At 44.8% G+C, this 18,196-nt stretch overlaps 1 protein-coding gene across 24 annotated transcripts in view; it reads left to right on the forward strand.

The window, feature by feature from the left end:
- Positions 1-5,407: 5,407 nt before the first annotated feature.
- LOC147009201 (uncharacterized) overlaps positions 5,408-18,196 on the forward strand; it is a 315,005-nt gene continuing 302,216 nt past the window's right edge. For 8 of the 24 annotated variants that reach the window (XR_015052784.1, XM_085861576.1, XM_085861581.1 and 5 more), the window contains exons 1-2: positions 7,966-11,140; positions 13,846-13,914. Coding sequence is in view for 21 of the 24 variants with exons in the window: in XM_085861576.1 (XP_085717702.1) it covers positions 10,984-11,140; positions 13,846-13,914 (226 nt within the window). In the remaining 3 variants the exon portion in view is untranslated. Of the gene's footprint in view, positions 5,589-7,846; positions 7,935-7,960; positions 11,141-13,845; positions 13,953-18,196 lie in introns of those variants that run through there. The other 16 variants (XM_085861569.1, XM_085861566.1, XM_085861567.1 and 13 more) reach the window with 9 other exon arrangements.

The raw sequence follows: 18,196 nt of genomic DNA on the forward strand, positions 1-18,196 counted from the left end.
TTGGAGCTATCGTGGAATGAGGGGAGAAACTTTGGGTTGTTTGGCTTTAGAGCGCAGCAAATGACTGGACTTAAGGAAAGCTCAGGTGACACTTTTACACCTGGAATCAGATGGAATGCTGAAATGCTTCAACTAGATCTTGGGCAGAGCTGGTAAATTATTTTGGCAGAACAAATTTGATTGGGATAAACTTGACAGACTGGCTCATGGTGTTCTGGACGCTTATCTCCAGATCAATCAGATATATAACTAAACTACAACTTCAAGATATGATTACCTGTGCATTTGATCAATGGATGACCACCAGCTGAAGACCGACTGAAGACGTTCAGCCCAGTGTTTGTTCAGCTCTCCTGGCTGGAGAGTCAATGAAATTATCAGTGGAGAATACAGGGCTGAAAGGATGGCCTAGACCCTAGACCCTAGAGGTACCCACACTCGCCTCTAAGCTATCGAGCCTGGGTTTGAATCTCAACCCAGTTATAAACCGTCATCCCGGTGTTTCACAGGCAGGGTGCTTCATCAATCACATCAATGTGTGTGCTGTCAATCGGAAAGACATTAAACGGGCATCCCATGTGCCGACATTAGTTGGTTGACGTTAAAGATCCCACAGTGTCCTTTGCTAAAAAAAAAGTAGGCGAGCTATTGCTGGCACCATGAACAAATTACAAATTCCTGCCCTTATCAGCAGAGGGCATTGCAGCAGCAGCATCGCCAGGCCCTCAGGCAATGATGCTACCCCACAGCCTTGTGCTGCAGACGGACGAAGAAGTAGAAGTGAGGAACATCTTGTCCTCTGTCACACTATGAGACAGGAAGTCACCTCCTTCATTATGGAAGCACTAAAGTGAGGCTGTACTGGTTTCAAAACGCTGGGCCTTTCGGGCATCTGTAAGCATCTTGGGCACCAACATGCTAGACACCTTTGGAAGGTTGGGTTGGACTTGGACAAATCGTGCATACAGTACCATGGCTGATACCCAATTTCATTAGCATAACATCCTGCGTCGATCACTCCAAGGTGAGGTCTGTTCCACATGGTCGTACAGCACATCACACGGCCGTGATATTCTGTATGGACATTGCCTCTTTCGGTCTCCCAGGATGCTGTTCATCAAGTACACTTTGTCTGCCTTCTCCAAGATTTTCGTGTACATATTTATTCTCGTCTCGGAATGACACCCCATAATGCGCACTCATTCGTTTGTAAATTCCAATTCCACTCGTGACTACTGCCTCCAGAAAAGGGATAACTTCTCGTTGTCCCTCAAATGTACAACTTTCAAATGGCACCACCACCTTGGTTATGTGATTTGGAGTTTCCAATCCGCAACCGCAGATTATCACCCAATAAGCAAACAATGCAAGGGTGTTGACCGACATTGTTCGATGGAGACAAGACTTGCATATCACCATGCGCATGTCACTGGAAGGGAAGGTGGTGTCATCTCTTGACATTCATATAGAGCAGACAGCAGACAGGAGAGGAAAGATCAAACAGGAATGAGCAGGCCTGAGGCTAAGTGCTTCGTTGATTCATATATATGAAAAAGTCATTTCTCCAACCTCAGCATCACCATGATGTCACCACCAACAGTGAGCTCTTATTTCACTCATCAAACCAGCAACAGCATTTTGGATGAATTCTGTGAACGACGACGAGTGATTAATGATGTGGTGGACAGGTTAGCAAAGAACATTGTATACCTGAGCTCTGTGGGTGGAAGACCAGGCTGCTTAAGTTGTTGGTTTGTGGTATTGCAAACAGTTCTCCCATTTTTCCAAAAACATGCACACCCAGAAAGCAATATGCACCCCGGCATGCAGGGACTGGCAGCACAAGAGAAATTTAAGAAGTGCTGCCCCCCTTACCCAACCATCCCACGCAGAGCCTCCACTTTCATCGTGACTCCAGGTCAAATTCCAGTGGTTCCATTGTCCTGCCTGGCAGACACAACCTTGATCCAAGTGATGGAAACCTTTTCCTCTTCGGGATCATCCACACGTGAGCCTACGTACTCAAAAATGGTGGAATGCTTAATAGACTTGACACGTATCTCCTCTTATGTTTGTGAGCGTTTTTATGGTACGTTAGGATTCTGTCACTGGATTAGGATCAGAATAAAGATATTAGAGAGTGGTTGATGACCGTAGATCTGATGACCTTTTTGGTAATACGGGGATGTTTGCTATACATATGAAACTATCTACATATGATGTTTGCAACAATGGCAGAATTTTGTGGAAAAAAAAAGGAGCTTTGATTAATTATGATTAATCTGTTAGTTTCAAAAAATGTTTTTTTATTTTTGTTTATAATGGAGCAAGTATATGTATGGATATGGTATGTATCATCTACTTCTCCGAGAGGATTTGACCGAGGAAGCTGAAACTTTCAAGGATTAATGAGGGCACCCTGACGTTGTGCATGCGCAAGTTTCGTTTGAGTCAATCAAGTTTTGAAAAAAAATTTTGGCCAATCTTGGCATTTTCTTCCTTTGGGGTGAGGATCTGAACTATGTAATCACAATGTATCATGGAGGACGGTAGTACTCTGTATAGACTATAGAGGGATGATACGAGAAAACAATGGCCGTCCATTCAAATGCGGACACAGTGATACACTCATAAACTACTATAGAGTGAAGTCATTCGCATTTCAAAGCTATACTTTTTATTCTCAAGGGTTTTCTGAACCACCAAGACTGAAAAAGATGGCAAAACACATCACTATGCCAATTTGTACCAATTTGAAGAGGTATAACGGCCCACCTTGGAGAGTAGATGACGATGTATTGTGTATATATGTATATATATATATATATATATATATATATATATATATATACATGCATACATACATAAAACATGGTCAGTCCGTCCATCTGTGAAGCTATGAGACTATATTTCTATTAATTACGTACTGTTTGAACGTCAGTTGCAACCTGACTTCACACACATACGTGTATTAATTACATACAATTGGAATGTACCTTTCGACCCTTTGGACTGCTGAGACCCCTTCGACCATTGAAGACCCTTTAAGACCCCCAAGACCATAAGGATGCCAAAGGCCACGAAAGACCCCGAGGACCCAAAATACCCTCAATACCTAAAAGACCCAGAGGAACCAAAAGACCCAGATGACATGAAAGACCTCAAGGACCCAAAATAACCTGAGGTCCCAAAAGAACCTGAGGACCCATAAGACCCCTTTCGACCCCATTTACCTTTAAGACCTCTTTTGTCTTCCTTCCATATAAGTGCTGCTTCATCAGGATGAAGATTAACCCACTACGGTTGTGCGCAGGTGTGGAACAGCAACAATACAACCAAATTCTGCAAATATATACATGTGCGAGTAAAAATAAATGCCAGGTGTAATCTTATCTCGCTCGCTCCCCCTTCTCCAGGTGGTTCCAATCCCTGCAGGTGCGGGAGAAGAAGGATGAGGCATAAACTTGAGTACTGCAGCTCGGTATCATGACGCGGGATCCATGTCCTTTGGTACGTGATGTATACACTCCACCTGATATCCACCAGGTTGTAGCGAATGTGATACATCAAGCGAGACAGCTTTGGAGTCTACTCTCCACGGTGGGCCATTGTAGCTCTTCAAGCATGGCCGTGACACTGCTGGTATGACCGAAGTTACCAGTGGCATACTGAGCACCTCGACGCTGGACCATCTCGAGCTTGTTGATATTATGCCGAGTGTGAGGATCCCATGCTGTTGCAGCCAGTGTGACCACTCCTTGGCTTTTTTCACAAGATATTGGCTATTCGTTGTTCAACTTGGCGTCTTGGTTTTCTAGAAGTTTTCTTGGCGTATAGGTTTTCTATTATCATCGCTTTTCCGAAACCTTGTGAATTCTTGGCTTTTTTTCATTGGCTCACCTTGGCATTTATGAAAATGTGGAGTGGTCACACTGGTTGCAGCATATTCCATGATTGGTCGGACATACGTTGTGAATGCAATCTTCTTAAATCTATGGTTGTATCAGCTGAAGTTTCGACTCAGGAAGGCAATGGTGGAGTAAGCTTTTTTGACAGTTGCATCCACAAGGGTGTTGAAATTCAGCTTTGAATCAATGTAGACACCAAGGTATTTGGATGAGCTAACCTCTTAAAGAGTGTGGTCATGAATGTTATAGGATTGGAGGATGGGTTTCCGTTTGTTGGTGATGTGAATGAGCTGGCATTTAGATGGATGAAACTCCATTAACCACTTCCTCTCCCACTCCTGTAACATGTCAAGATCCATCCGGATGCGAGTGCAGTCCTGGGCAGATGTAATATGCTGGTAGAGGACACAGTCATCTGCGGAGACGTGGTGCGGAGCTTGAGATGATCTCTGGGAGATCGTTAATACAGATCAGGAAAAGAAGTGGGCCGAGCACACTACCCTGAGGAACTCCAGATGTTACTGGGGCTTCAAAGCTAAGTTGGCCGTCAATCAAGACTTGCTGGGTGCGGTCATGAAGAAGGGTTTTTACTCACTCTAAAGTGCAGCCTCAAAGTCCGTAGAACTCTGCCTTCAACAGAGGTCTCGGTGGGACACCTTGTCGAAGGCTTTTGCGAAGTCCAGCAAGATGAGGTCGATTTGTCCCTTCTCTTCTAGTCCTCTAGCAAGGTCATCTATGGTGAGGATCAATTGTGTATCGCAAGATCTACGCTTCCTAAAGAAATGCTGTGCGTCTGTTAGTATGTGATGGTCGATAACATGATGTATGATGGCACAATGCACGACATGCTCACACAGCTTGCAAAAGACTGACGTAAGTGAGATCGGCCGATAATTTGAAGCAGATGATCGGCAGCCCTTCTTGAAGATAGGGATGACTGTTGCTTTCTTTCAAGAAGATGGGACTCTGCCCTGATTCAGGGATGCCTGGAAGAGTAAGGTGACTGTGGGTGAGACTTCTTCAGTGATGTCATCTATGGTTGGATGAAGGCTGGGGCCTAGATTAGGTGGTGATGAATCACTGTCATTAGTGAATACTGAAGAAAACTGCCTGTTGAAGATGTTAGCTTTATGTTTGGGATCGCAGTGAAGAATATTTCCCTCCTTCAGCGGCGCAACTCCCATTTGATCAAAGCGTTGAGATTTCACCAATGCTCCCAACTTCTTATTGCCATCTGGGTCACTACTGATGATGTCAGACAGGTACATGTTATAGGTCTGGTGACAGATGTTCTGCGTTTTCTTCTTGATGTCATGGTAATGCCGCCAGTTTCTATCTCTGTTGTGGTGCCGAGCCTTCTTGTAGATGCGGGTTTTCTTACGGCGCGTGCATTTATTTGATGTGTCAAACCAGCATTGGTTGAATCTGGATGAGCTGGTTTTGGAGCGGATGTTGTCTTCAACGATTTTTTTTTCCAGTGCAGAGCCTCCATTTCAGTAGCAGAACCTCCATTGGTGTTAAGGTAGAGTAGCGATTCACAAATTGATCTGCCCATGCTTTGGCATCAGACGGAATGTTCACTTGGTTGGCTTGTTTCCAAAGAAGGATTTTATGGCAAGGTGGTTTCTGTCTGTACGCTCGGGTACTCATCTCCAAGAACACAAGATCATGATCACTAAGGTCAGGCATGCCGACACATTGTTTGATCAGGGAAGGGCGATGAATTGCGATAACATCCAAGATGTTGTCTCTCCTAGTGGGAAAGTTCACAATATGCTCAAATCCCAAGCTGGCCAAAGTTTTCAGGTAGGAGTCACTGATGTTCTGTCTATATTGGTGAGAGATAATCTGCTCCATCTTCCAGTTGATGTCGGGTAAATTCATGTCTCCGCCAATCCATACAGCTGTACGTGGGTTTGAGTGATACAGATCCTTGATGGCTTGATTAAGGTAATCCATGGAGCTTAGGTTACTCCTAGATGGACGATACATGGAGGCAATTACAATATTGTGGTTACCATTCATCACTTTAACTACTATGAACTCAGATTCAGTGTCGGTTAGTATCTGTTGACTGTTAAGACTGGTAGTAATACCTAATAAGACACCGCCATTGCAATCTTCCCTGTCCTTTATATAGAGATGATATCCTGGGGAAACATTTCGCCTTGTCCTATACCTGGCTTCAACCACGTCTCACATCCCATGATGATGTCGGGTTTGGTTGCTTCATGTCGGCTTTGTAAGCTCAGGAACTACTGTTTGGAATAAATCCTCTGGAAGTTATTGACCATGGTGCGGAAGTTTGATGCACGAACTCCTGGACGTAGTTTAAATGGTGATTTAAACTCCTCGACGTAGACTTAAACTCCTGGACGTAGACTTAAAAAATGGTTTAAACTCCTGGACGTAGACGTAGTTTAAATGATGAGGCTAGTGGTGAACCTGTGGGGTCAGTACTTGTGGAGCCTCTGCTTGAAGTGCTAGTAGTATTCAAGAGGGTAGAATTGAAGGTATCATGATCGCAGCCCATGATGACCATGCCAAATAAGCTCGATGATGGATTTGGGAAGCCACAGTTAGGACACTCTCAGGGGTAATCACTTCTCCCCATGTTAGACAAGAGGATATTGTCCATGCCAACACAATCTGCATTGTACCATGCGTCACACGATTCACATAGTATACTCTCCTGAGCTCCTTTGTAATTAGTGCAGGCCCGATTACATGCGCCACGTGGAAATTTTGAAGGTCTTGGACCATGGTTGGTTTCCACCTGTGAGAAGGATGACTAAAAGCAGGGCCAGGGGGCAGGGAGTGCATGCAAGACAAATGGAGGAGCATGTTGTTCATACTGAAGTCAGAATTAGCCTTTTTAGCAATCACTTAGGTGACGTCCATCACTTACGCTGGTGGCGGGCATTAGAGTATAGCATGAAGATGGTCTGCTATAAATAATCTTCGATCAGCTCGTAGACCAAGTGTTGATCGTATTAGACCCGTAATATAATTAGGGCCGAATTTTGGAAGCCTGAGGTGACATCGACTTGTCCAAGGGCCACGTTGCTGGTCAGATTCACTGAATGTACATTGTACATGTATACCTGCTGCTCCACCACCATCCCGCAGTCCTTGGCCACCAGGCCAGGTCAGCAAGATAGTGGAGGGCAGCCGAAGGTGTGGTACTTCTCACACAAGTTCCTTCTTGTGCTGCTGTTTCCATAATTTGAGATTTTAAAATCTTATCCTCACTCAGCATGGAAAGCAGGTCTTGATCGCATTCGACATGCAATACCAATGGTAGTTTTTGCACATAGTGGTGTAAAATCAGAAAAAATATACTATATAGTTGCAGACAAAATGGAGTGTTTTTTGCTGTGCTCATTTCCGCATTCCCTTGTGCTGCCTTCCATTCCAAACCCCTCCTCGCTCTCTCTCTTCCTCCTCTACCTTTCCCCCTCCACCTCCTCACTTTCCCCGCTCTCTCTCTCTATCCCCTCTCTTTTTCTGCCCCCTCTTAGTATTTCCGTCAGCGAAGCCACGGGTGGTATTTGCTCGTCCTTACTATAATTCACGGACTGGTGTTTTTGTGTTTGTGTGTGTGTGTGCTTGTCATGCTACTTCTCCTACAGTTCTGGCCTGATTACATCCATACTTGCTCCATAAGATCAGCGTGACCCCAATTAATGTATGATCATGTTTTTATCTTTGCTGGTGGTCTTGGAGAGGTGAGGAGGTGGGACGCAAATTTCTTATGTAAATGTGTATCATGTAGCGCCACCTCCAGGTGGGGGAGTGTATTACAAGTATCCACCATTTATGGTACAGTGTTCCTGTCCCCACAATTTCCAGTACAGTGAATGTTTTGAATTAAAAGCAGTTGGTATGTTTTTACTTTTTGCACCTAACCTGGGTTATTTTTTTTTTTGTCCACACAGAGCGGACAGTTGCCTATACACCACCAAAATAAAGGTATGCATCAGAAGAACGCGTTGCATGCTTGGATCAAGATCACCCGTTGGGCAGGTATTGTGCTAGTAAACCGAAGATGTGGTCTTGGAATGTGGTAAAGGAAACCGTCTTGTGCAGTGAATTTTTCCAAAAAATTTCAGTGTGAGGATGAAACCTGTAATAAGGTAGGTAAGCCTACCTAATATTGTTACGAATCTGGAAACCATGCGCACTCAACATTCAGGTCCAAAAGTTAGTTATGTCGATAAGTATGTGTACAGTTAGAATCCATCCCCTTCTGCTTAATGGGAATTACATGTGTGCGTTATGGGGTTTTTTTCAGCTAGGTTTTCACATCAACAACTACAACAATAACAGCACCATCGCTGCCATCGCCCACGTGCATCGTGTCACATACAGGGGTGAGGTGGAGAATAGGGTGCTCCCCTGGCTGTTCTGTTTGGGTTCTCAGACACGCACGGTGGGAGGGTGGTCGTTGCCCCTCCCACCAGACCACCCCTTGCCCAATCAGGGAAGCAATCACCTCAGGCTGGCTCCGCCTTAGCCAGATGGAGTGTTCGGCCCGGTCAATCGGGAGGCCGCCACGAGTCGCCTGACAACCCACCATCCAACCAGTAGGCGAGTGGCGGGGAGAAGAAGCTCCTCCGTCCTCAAGAGTAGGAGATTGGTTGTCTGGATGAGTGTTGGAGAGACAAGAGTGCGTTTTGCAGATGGTGTGGTCGTGGAAGGAGCATTCTGCAGACGGTATGGTCGTGGCAGGAGCGTTCTGCAGACGGTGTGGTCGTGGCAGGAGCATTCTGCAGATGGTGTGGTCATGGCTGGAGCGATCTGAGACAGTGGTGATCGTGGTTGAGCAGCTTCGTTCGTGGGCCGTGGACTTGGAGGCATGGGTTCAGGTCCCACCGTGGTGGTCTCGGAGTCGGTGTGGCCACATGAAGTGGACAGGTACCCCGGCCCGGCTTGACCGTGTGTGTGTGTGTGTGTGTGTGTGTGTGTGTGTGTGTGTGTGTGTGTGTGTGTGTGTGTGTGTGTGTGTGTGGTGCCATCTTGTAAGTAGAATTGTTTAATTGCCTTGTACATTCCTGCATTGCTTTTATTCAGTTAACTCTGCCTTCTTGCATGTTCCCTGCCCCATTATAAATAAATATCCCTTTTGTTAAATGTTCCAGCTCGTTTCTGCGTTTTTCTCGTTGGCTTAGCATGGTGTGTGTTGAGAAATAGCGAGGCAGTAAATTGTTCATTTGGACGGACAGGCCTTGGTAACCTCTGCTCGGGTTACACACGGTTCGGGCATGGTAACGGCTCGTCCCGCTCGAGGTCCGTCGAGGGTGTGAATTTCCCGGTAGCTTTGCCGCGTGGGTAATTAGGTATATTGAAATTTGGCAATTGACCCTATCCCACGCGGTCGAATTATTGGCAATTCATGATCCAGTCAGGGATCCGTGCCTTTCGGACTTATCTGAGTCACGACCTAAATTCCGGTGTGTTCGGTGGAGCCGACTCTACTGCTCCCTCTAGTGGTCGTGCTCACCACCGATACCCGGCCCCGCAACAATATTGCATATCGTTTCAAAAAATTTAAACGTAAAATCTGCCACGATGACTGACATAGTTGAGTTAAGTGTTGGATTGTTCCTGAGTTTTGTTTTGATGATGTAAGAAAATGCTTTAAGGGTTTAATTATATTTACATTTTTGAAGTGTGCTCATTCATTGTGCCAAAAATCAGGGTCTGGTAGTTATCAAACATTGTTGAAAAAGATGGATATCAAAGTTATTTATTTTTAATAAAAATCTGTCCGTGAATCGTAAACATTCTGACATGATAAACGATTAAATTAGCCCGCTCTGCTTGGCAAAATTATATTTTTCTATACAATGTAAATTTTTGTTCTCCCACCTAAAATCCTGTATCCGCACCTGGGATTTACTAAAATCAGACTTAGTTTTTTTCAGTCACCTTTGTAGCTCTATCGCAAGGCTCCGAAGGAAAACGAACAAACAGAGGAAACGTGAATCAATCTGTCAACGGAACCCGATGAAGTCCAGCGATTATCACACTCAGATATGCCTGTACCTGTCGCGTTCTACCGAGGGAAGGGTATTCCAACATGGCGGCTGCGAAGCCCCGGAAGTGCGTGCTGGATGTTCGCTCCAGTTATACATACAGCTCAATGGTCTCCCGACGTTCAGACAATCGAGAAACTGAAACGTGCACTTGAGGAAAAGCGCCCGATGAAGAAGAAAAAAAAAAAAAGAAAAAAAGAAGCTGTGATCTTTCAATATGACAACGGCTCGACCCACGCTGCGCGTCGACATTAGAAGAAATCTCAAAGAGTGCCCGGGACATGCACCCACATCCCGTACAGCTCCGGACTTGGCCTCCTCGGACTAACTACCATCTGTTTGGGTCCTTTCGACAGATCACACGAGAGGCCAGCATGATGAAAACGACGAGGTAGTCCAGATAGCCGTGCAAAGCTGGTTCCGAAGTGTTGGAATGGACTTTCACCGCAGCGGGATTTTTTTTTCAGCTCGTGCAGCTTGTGCAGAGTGCTTGAATCATGAAGCCCTTCTCTGACTTCATGAGTCGGATTGTGGTTGTGGCCTAGTACCTGATTCGGTAGCACCAAACCCCATTGTGACTTTAGTTCATGTACTTGTCCTCGTTCAAGCTGTAATGAAGTGGAAATTTGTCCAGGGAGGTGCCAAACGATGGTTACCTGGGCCAATTCTTCTCGATAAACGTCTCGGATGTAAAACACCATGGGATGATGTCGATGATGATGATGATGATTCGACAATTTCCTCTTAATGTGCCAATCTTTTCTGCAGGTGTGATCATGTTTGATACTATTTAAACTACACTGGGCATGTCGTCCGGGAAATGAGCCCCGATTGTTGTTTTGATTTGACGGAATTCACGTTTTCCTCCCCAAGTCCCCATTTAATTTGTGACGAATCTGTGATTGGGGAATCGCGAATACGAGGAGTTTCTCAGGAAGTGAGGAGATCGTGCGGGTCTTTCATCCCGAACCACGGTGTGGTTGACGTGGATACCGGGTTGTACTTGTACTCGACTCTAATGTACCGTCCGGTTCACCATGAACCGAGATCCCTCCGGTGAAGATCACAGAGCAAAGCCCTCGGGATCCACGAACATCTCCGATGGAGGAAACGAGGAGTCTCACAGACCGCGGGTCCAGGGGTCAAACCCCCGGACCAGGGTCGGTCCACCCGAGGACGAACACTCCATTCCCGGTACGTGCCGAGTTCCTGAGTAACTGTATTGGTGATTATTTAAATAAATACATTTGTAACTCCCTGGAGAAGGTTTTTAAAACCTCGAAGTTCGTTCACTGAATGAAGATGTTTTTTTGAACGAAAATTCGTTCTTCTTTCATTCACAACGCGAATCATTCAAATGAGAGTTTATAACCAAAAATTCCACGGTCACGTGGTCATTGGTGGGCACAGACCGCGGCTTGAGAGTTGGAAGTTTTTTTTTTTTTTTTTTTAAAGATCTTTTGAAATCCTGGAAATTGTGCGATATTCAAAGTGATCTTTAAATGATCTTCAAACTCCCCTCAGGGAGCGATTCGAGGTCTTACTGACCCTGAGACTCCACCTGGGGTAAGCAGGTGTGCAGAACACCTTAAACGATGTCCCTGGAAAGGGTTCCATCGTGAGAATCAAACTGTGTGTGTGTGTGTGTGTGTGTGTGTGTGTGTGTGTGTGTGTGTGTGTGTGTGTGTGTGTGTGTGTGTGTGTGTGTGTGTGTGTGTGTGTGTGTGTGTGTGTGTGTTCGTTCGGTTGTGGAGGTTACGTTTCACCCATGTCTGTCTATGTGTGTTCAAATTGAACCGAATGTGTTGAAATTTGTTGATTGTACTTAAGGAGTGCCTGGGGGGGGTTAAGGCTCTAAAAAAGGTTAATAGTCTCGGGGGTTCAAGAGTGGGGAGATGAGGCACGTGGGAGAGGGTCTTACAAGTTTCAGAGGTTCATCGTATGGTTGTGGGAACGTGATCAGGGATAAAGGGAGTAATGTCGATAAGTTAAGTCATTAGTACCTGTTTCACATTAAAGGAGTACTCAGTGCGACAGGAACATGTCAGAGGATATATTAGGATCGATAATCGTGATTGTTTTTTCCGCCCCCTCCCCCTTCTTCCACTCAATTTTTGTCCTTTCCCTTTTTCACCCTTTCCCCCCCCCCGATTATCCCTCTGTAATCTGTCCTATATGACGGAACTGACGGCCCAGGCTCTCAAGTATGCGTACCCTGCTTCACGGCCCGATTTTCCTGACACCTCGCGGCCAAACGCTGTGCTCAAACACCACCATGATTACAACAGCAGCGGTGGGCACGGTTTGTTCCATGTGCAGGGTCAATAAATGAGCGGTAGTGGGGTGAGTGGGCATGAAGGGCATGACGTTGGTAGCAAAAGGGTAGAGTTGCAGCCGCGCTGTGCCATCGGAGTTTGAGGTCCGTGCCAGCGAGCACAGCTATGCTTACGACTGCGGCAGGGGCAATCTGGCCAGGACCAACTCCAAGCCAGCTCCGATGTTGGGGAGAAGGTTTTTTGTGTCCTACCACCCACCCCCCGCCCCCAAACACGTTTTGACTATTTATACCTGTTCCAACGTTGGTGTGTGTTGGGTATGTGCAGTTTGGTCCGTTGGAGTTTTGACGCTGAACCCATTCAGGGCTCGTCAAGCGCGATGGGATTCTTCAACATTTGCTCTCCCCAAGTATTAACAACAACCTATCGCAGCGACAGGACATCATGAGAGTTTTCTGTACCCTGGAAACCAAAGTAAAGATCTGTTTAGCTTTCCTGGCTGTTGGTGAATGGTCTCTTTTTGCAGTCCGTCGCTAAAGGGGGATCGTTGTGGGTGGTTGGTTTGACCTGGCGGTTCACCGTTAGTCAGAATCCAGCGACGGTTACACTTATTTTAATATCTCTCCATGAAAACCTTGTAGAATCGAAAACTGGCCAATTTAAATACCTGCTCTGTATCTACGTACTCCTAAACCACTGTTGAAATGTCTTGGTTGTACTGTGGGTGTTTGTTTGTTTGTTTGTTTGTGGGACAAAATCCGTTGAAATTCGGGGTTTGTATGGGCATGTTCTACTAAGTTGGGATGGCCACCTCCAACTTGTGTTTTTACCTTTTACATAAAAATGGAGAAATTTTATCATAATTTTACACCTGTGTGTTTCTTGCCATTGTGTGACCTCAACACACTCCTGCACCGCTGGTCAGACCCTCTTGAAAAGTTGAGCTGGTACAGTAAATAAAAAAAAAACTTTAACGGCACTCTTAGTGCTCATAGTCTCACCTCGCGCGTTCATTCTGAACAAAAATGCTATTGTTAACTGAACACACTCCAATTATGGTGCAGGTACCTGTATCATACGTGCACCCTATTGTATCACAGTTTCATGGAATGGGTTATGAATATCATAAATACATTTCATTCTTCACTCACATCCGGTCATCGATCAGATTTATCAAGTTTCAGATTTATTGTTTTTTTGGGGGGATAAAGATTTCAATTAATCAAATTATTGTTGGAATACCACTTCACCGATGACGTCATCATTATCACCCTGTATAACCCCACAGGGGAGTTGATGACCTGTGCCAAGTTTAATTTTTTTTGTTGTTGTTGAGCGGTTTTGGAGAAAATGATGTCAAAATTTTTTCCTTTAATCTGATATGGCTGCCATACCATGTGACCTATGACCTCAGAGTTAGCAATAAAAAATTCTCCATGAGGAGTCCCCCCCCCCCCCGCTATGTTTAAAGTTTTGTGTCGATCGGACAAGCGGTTGCAGAGAAAACCATTTTCGAAGTGACAAAACACACACACACACACACGTTTATCATGGAAAGCACTAATTGTAACAATTTGCTGAAAACCTTGTGATGTGTGTTTTCATGTTCTCGTGTGTTTGCAGGTTTTATCGTGAAGGTGAAGGTGGAATCCGAGTTTGAGTTTGTGGATGTTTTGGCTTCGCAACTCAAAGGTCTGAACCACGACGACATTCTACTCTAACATACAATGGTAGATTATCATGATTGACATTTCATAAACATTCTTCCGAATGAGCACTGTTCGAATATGTCACACTTACCATGAGCGAATATTTCAAACAAACCCCCAAAAGTATATTTTGTTCTGCATGATGTAAAAAAACGAATGTGATTGTTTGTAATTTCTCTCTCATGTAAAATGTACGATACATCTGTAGTGAATAGACCATGAGACATGCCTCCAATACGTGCCCAGAAAATGATTTCCGTGGTGCACCTCTTTGGACAACGTGGAAACACTGCAATTCATTAATCAATAGTATGCTGAGTGCTAATATCAAAATCCACAATCACAAAACTATTAAACCAGTCTTTGATTAATACTGATAGAGTACCCGTCCTACGGGTGATCTTGTTCCAAGCATGCAACGCGTTCTTCTGACGCATACCTTTATTTGGGTGGTGCATGAGCAACTGACAGCTCTGTATAGGAAAAATATATAACCCATGAAGGTACGTGTATGAAGCAAAAACATACCGACTGCTTGTAATTCAAAACACCCCACTGTACTGGAACACATTGGGACAGGAATACTGTACATACTGTAAATGGTGGAAACTTGTAATACCCCACTTGGAGGCGGCACTGCACGATACACATTTATATGGAGAATTTGCATCCCTCCTCTTCAACCCCCCCCCCCCCCTCACAAGACCACCGGCAAAGATAAAACACCCCTATATATTAATTGGGGTTATGTTGATCCTCTGTAGCAAGTCTGGATGTAATTAGGTCAGAATTGTGGGAGGAGTAGCATGACAAACTCACAAACAAACACACATACAAACCCACACACAAACACCAGTCCATGAATTATAGTAAAGATGCATTTTAATTATGCTGCATAAAACCAGTGCCCTCTATTGGTCAAACTTGGAGAATATGTAAATTTCAATTGGAAAATATTATGGGGGTGTTATTTCGAGTATTGTCTCTTGCACATTTCCGACGCACCAACATTTGGTTCATTTGGGAAGGAGGTTTGAGGGGGGGGCAGGGGGTGGTGTTTTGGAGATGACAGGTCTTTCATCATTCGAAATTCATTCTGGAAATTGTACAGTTAAGTATTTTTACAGGAATAGTTTTGGGTGGGGACAGGGAATTGCATAACCCGCCCCCCTCCCCAAACCTCACCCCTCCCCAATCCTGTCCCCAAAGCCTTGTTTGCATTATTGTAATGCTTTCAATACGATGAGTTTCCCCTCAATTAATAATTTTGTAATAAATTTCAGTTATCATTACATACATTCCTGTCGTTATAATTTTGATTTGATAAACTTTGTATTATAACTACACAACTTGTGATGCAAGCAAATATACAATGAATGCGATGCAATACAATTAAATTAATAGCTGTAATCTATCTATCTATCTCTCTCTCTATATATTACTAAAACTCTCATCTTGTATGTATGTATGTATGTATATTCCTGAAATACAGCCAAAACCGTACACGACAGCGCAAACATTTTTGGCCCACCTTACTCACCATTTACCGGCGGTGTGCAGTATCAAGTTTCGTTAAAATCAGGCAACAGAAATTTTTGGAAAAAATCAATTCCCGATTCAGTCAAGTACTCTTTGGGAGAATTTGATCAATGTAAACAACCTCAGCGGTATAGTTCGCTGGAGCTATCTTTTTTATATTTTCTTGAAATTATTTATTTTAAAATTTCAAACATTTAGTACAGACAAAGAACGATTTATTTTTAAGCATAAAACAAACCGCCATTTTGATCTAATACTTCCGTGTTCATTTATAAATAAAATTGTGTTTAGAAGATTACGCGCGATAATTTCTTTGATTTTCTTTTCTCCGTTTTTTTTTTTTCACATTGTGCGCAATATCAAGTTTCGTTCAAATCAGGCAACGAAAAAAATTATTAAATCAATTCCTGATTCAGTCAAGTACTCTTCGGGATTATTTGATCAATGCAAACAACCTCAACGGTACAGTTCGCTGGAGCTATCTTTTTTTTGATCAACCGCTGTCACAACGGGAACCCAACAAGTTCACCAGTCGTCTAGTATTGATTAAAATTATGAAGTAATATTAATTTAAATTAGGAAATGTAATATTTAAATAATAATTAAATAAATGTCAGGTGCAGGGGGCAGATCCATCCAATGGATGGTGATGTCATCAACTGCAACTTTCCAGCCTATTCCATTGGGAGATGACACATCTGGGCACTGCACCAAGGCTCGCTTGTAGATGGCAGCCTGGTAGTTTGCACATTGGACATGCTGTGACAATGCATCCTTGTTCGGAGGCATTGTTGTCACGAGTACCCTTCTGAAAGACGTGATGGCTGCAAATTTGAGGGTATCCATAAACCTATAAATTGAAAAGGGATTAATTTTTGTTATTTAAATACAAGTATGTTGCATATGCTGTACATGTATATCTAAATCCGACCATAAACATTAAATCCTTCCTCTTCTCCAATGGCCTAATTTCTGATCATCAATTTGGATTCAGACCAGGTCACTCTACCCTGGACATGTTGCTTGTGCTCTCTCAACAATGGATGGAGATCCTCAATGCCAGACATGACATCGGAGCCATCTCCCTCGACATATTGAATGCTTTCGATACGGTCTGGCACCCTGCCCTGCTCACCAAACTCTCTTCCTATGGTACTAAGGACATCTCGCAGACTTCCTCTCCTGTTACAGCCAACAGGTCAGGTCAGGTCAGATATGGGAGCATGCACCGGAGCACCGCATCACTGCGTCCACCTTCCTCCTCCATCTGGCCATCCCCCAGGCAGATATCTGGCCCATCCCCATCTCTTTGAGATGCTGATTAACCTGCTGCAACTACAAGGCACGTGGTCAGCCCATTAGCCTCCTCCACTCACAAGGCTCCCTCGCTGAGAGAATCTGGTGAGCAGGATCAGCGTAAGGAAAACGAGCCACTTGACCATACAGCCGCAGCTGATGCTCACGGACTATGCAGGTAACAAATCTCATTTGAGACTCTCCCAGCAACCGCTCGTTGGACAAAAAGTCCGACCAGCGATAGCCAATGATTCTCCGAAGAGACCTGGTACCAAAGGAATTACGTCTTTGTCTAAGATCCCTGGTCAGAGTCCAAGTCTCACATCCATAGAGCAAGACTGGAAGACTCGGACTTCCGTCCTCCCGCACAGGTACCGGCAGCACAAACACCCCATGATCCAGTGAATCCATGGCTCCCTAGGCCCAGCCCAGACATCTGTTGACCTCTGGCTCACAGCCAGCAGAGACATGAAAATCACTGCCAAGGTAAGTGAATCTCTCCGTGACCTCAACATCCTCGTCACAAACAGTACAGACAGGATAGCAGCATCCAATCTATATATTAATACTGAAGGACCAATTTTGTGCTCCTCCTAGCGGTCGCATCACGTTTTTCTCGGAACTGTGACCTGGACTGCAAGAAACTTCGTACCTGTAAGAGTGCATCGCACATAGTGGCAATAGTCAACTTTCAAATCTGAAGCAGAATAAACACTTTTCGTGTTACATTCGTTTACATGGCGATGTGTGACGTCAACGCTGAGAGGCGTCAGGACGTCATGACGTCATCGGTCATTCGGTGACGTCATTACGTCTGCCATCGACAGACCGTTACTGCTGAGAGGTGTAATATCACTCCTCAAAAAATAGCGTCTGCAATGCAAAACCCTCTTCTGCACATGCTGACTACCTCAGAATGCAAATTTGACACAAAAAATGTAACAAGAAATATTGTATCTTCTATATATTATATTAATACTGAAGGACCAATGTTGTGCTCCTCCTAGCGGTCGCGTCACGTTTTTCTCGGTACTGTGACCTGGACTGAAAGAAACTTCGTACCTGTAAGAGTGCATCGCACATCGTGGCAATTGTCAACCTTCAACTCTGAAGCAGAATAAACACTTTTCGTTGAGACGGGGGCAGGGATTGAAGAGGTGGGGGCAAGGTAAGCAAATTTTTGTGCGGGGGTAAGCAAATTGAAAGCGGGAGACGGGGGGGAAATGTGGCGGGGGGTGAGTGGGCGGGGTCTGGGGTGAATAAGGCGGGGTTGAGTGTGAGCGGGTGGACAGGGGGCGGGGGCCCGGGGGCAAGTGGGATGGGGAATCAAGAGACGGGGGTCGGGGAGTGAAGAGGCGGGGGCGGGGCCGGGGTAATTAAATTTTTGGGTGGTGGTAATCAAATTGAAGGTGAGGGGTGGGAGGTGGGGG

The sequence above is a fragment of the Eptatretus burgeri genome, chromosome 17 (assembly GCF_056783735.1).
Source record: "Eptatretus burgeri isolate ZD-2024b chromosome 17, Ebu_testis_v1, whole genome shotgun sequence".
Classification (NCBI taxonomy): Eukaryota; Metazoa; Chordata; class Myxini; order Myxiniformes; family Myxinidae; genus Eptatretus; species Eptatretus burgeri.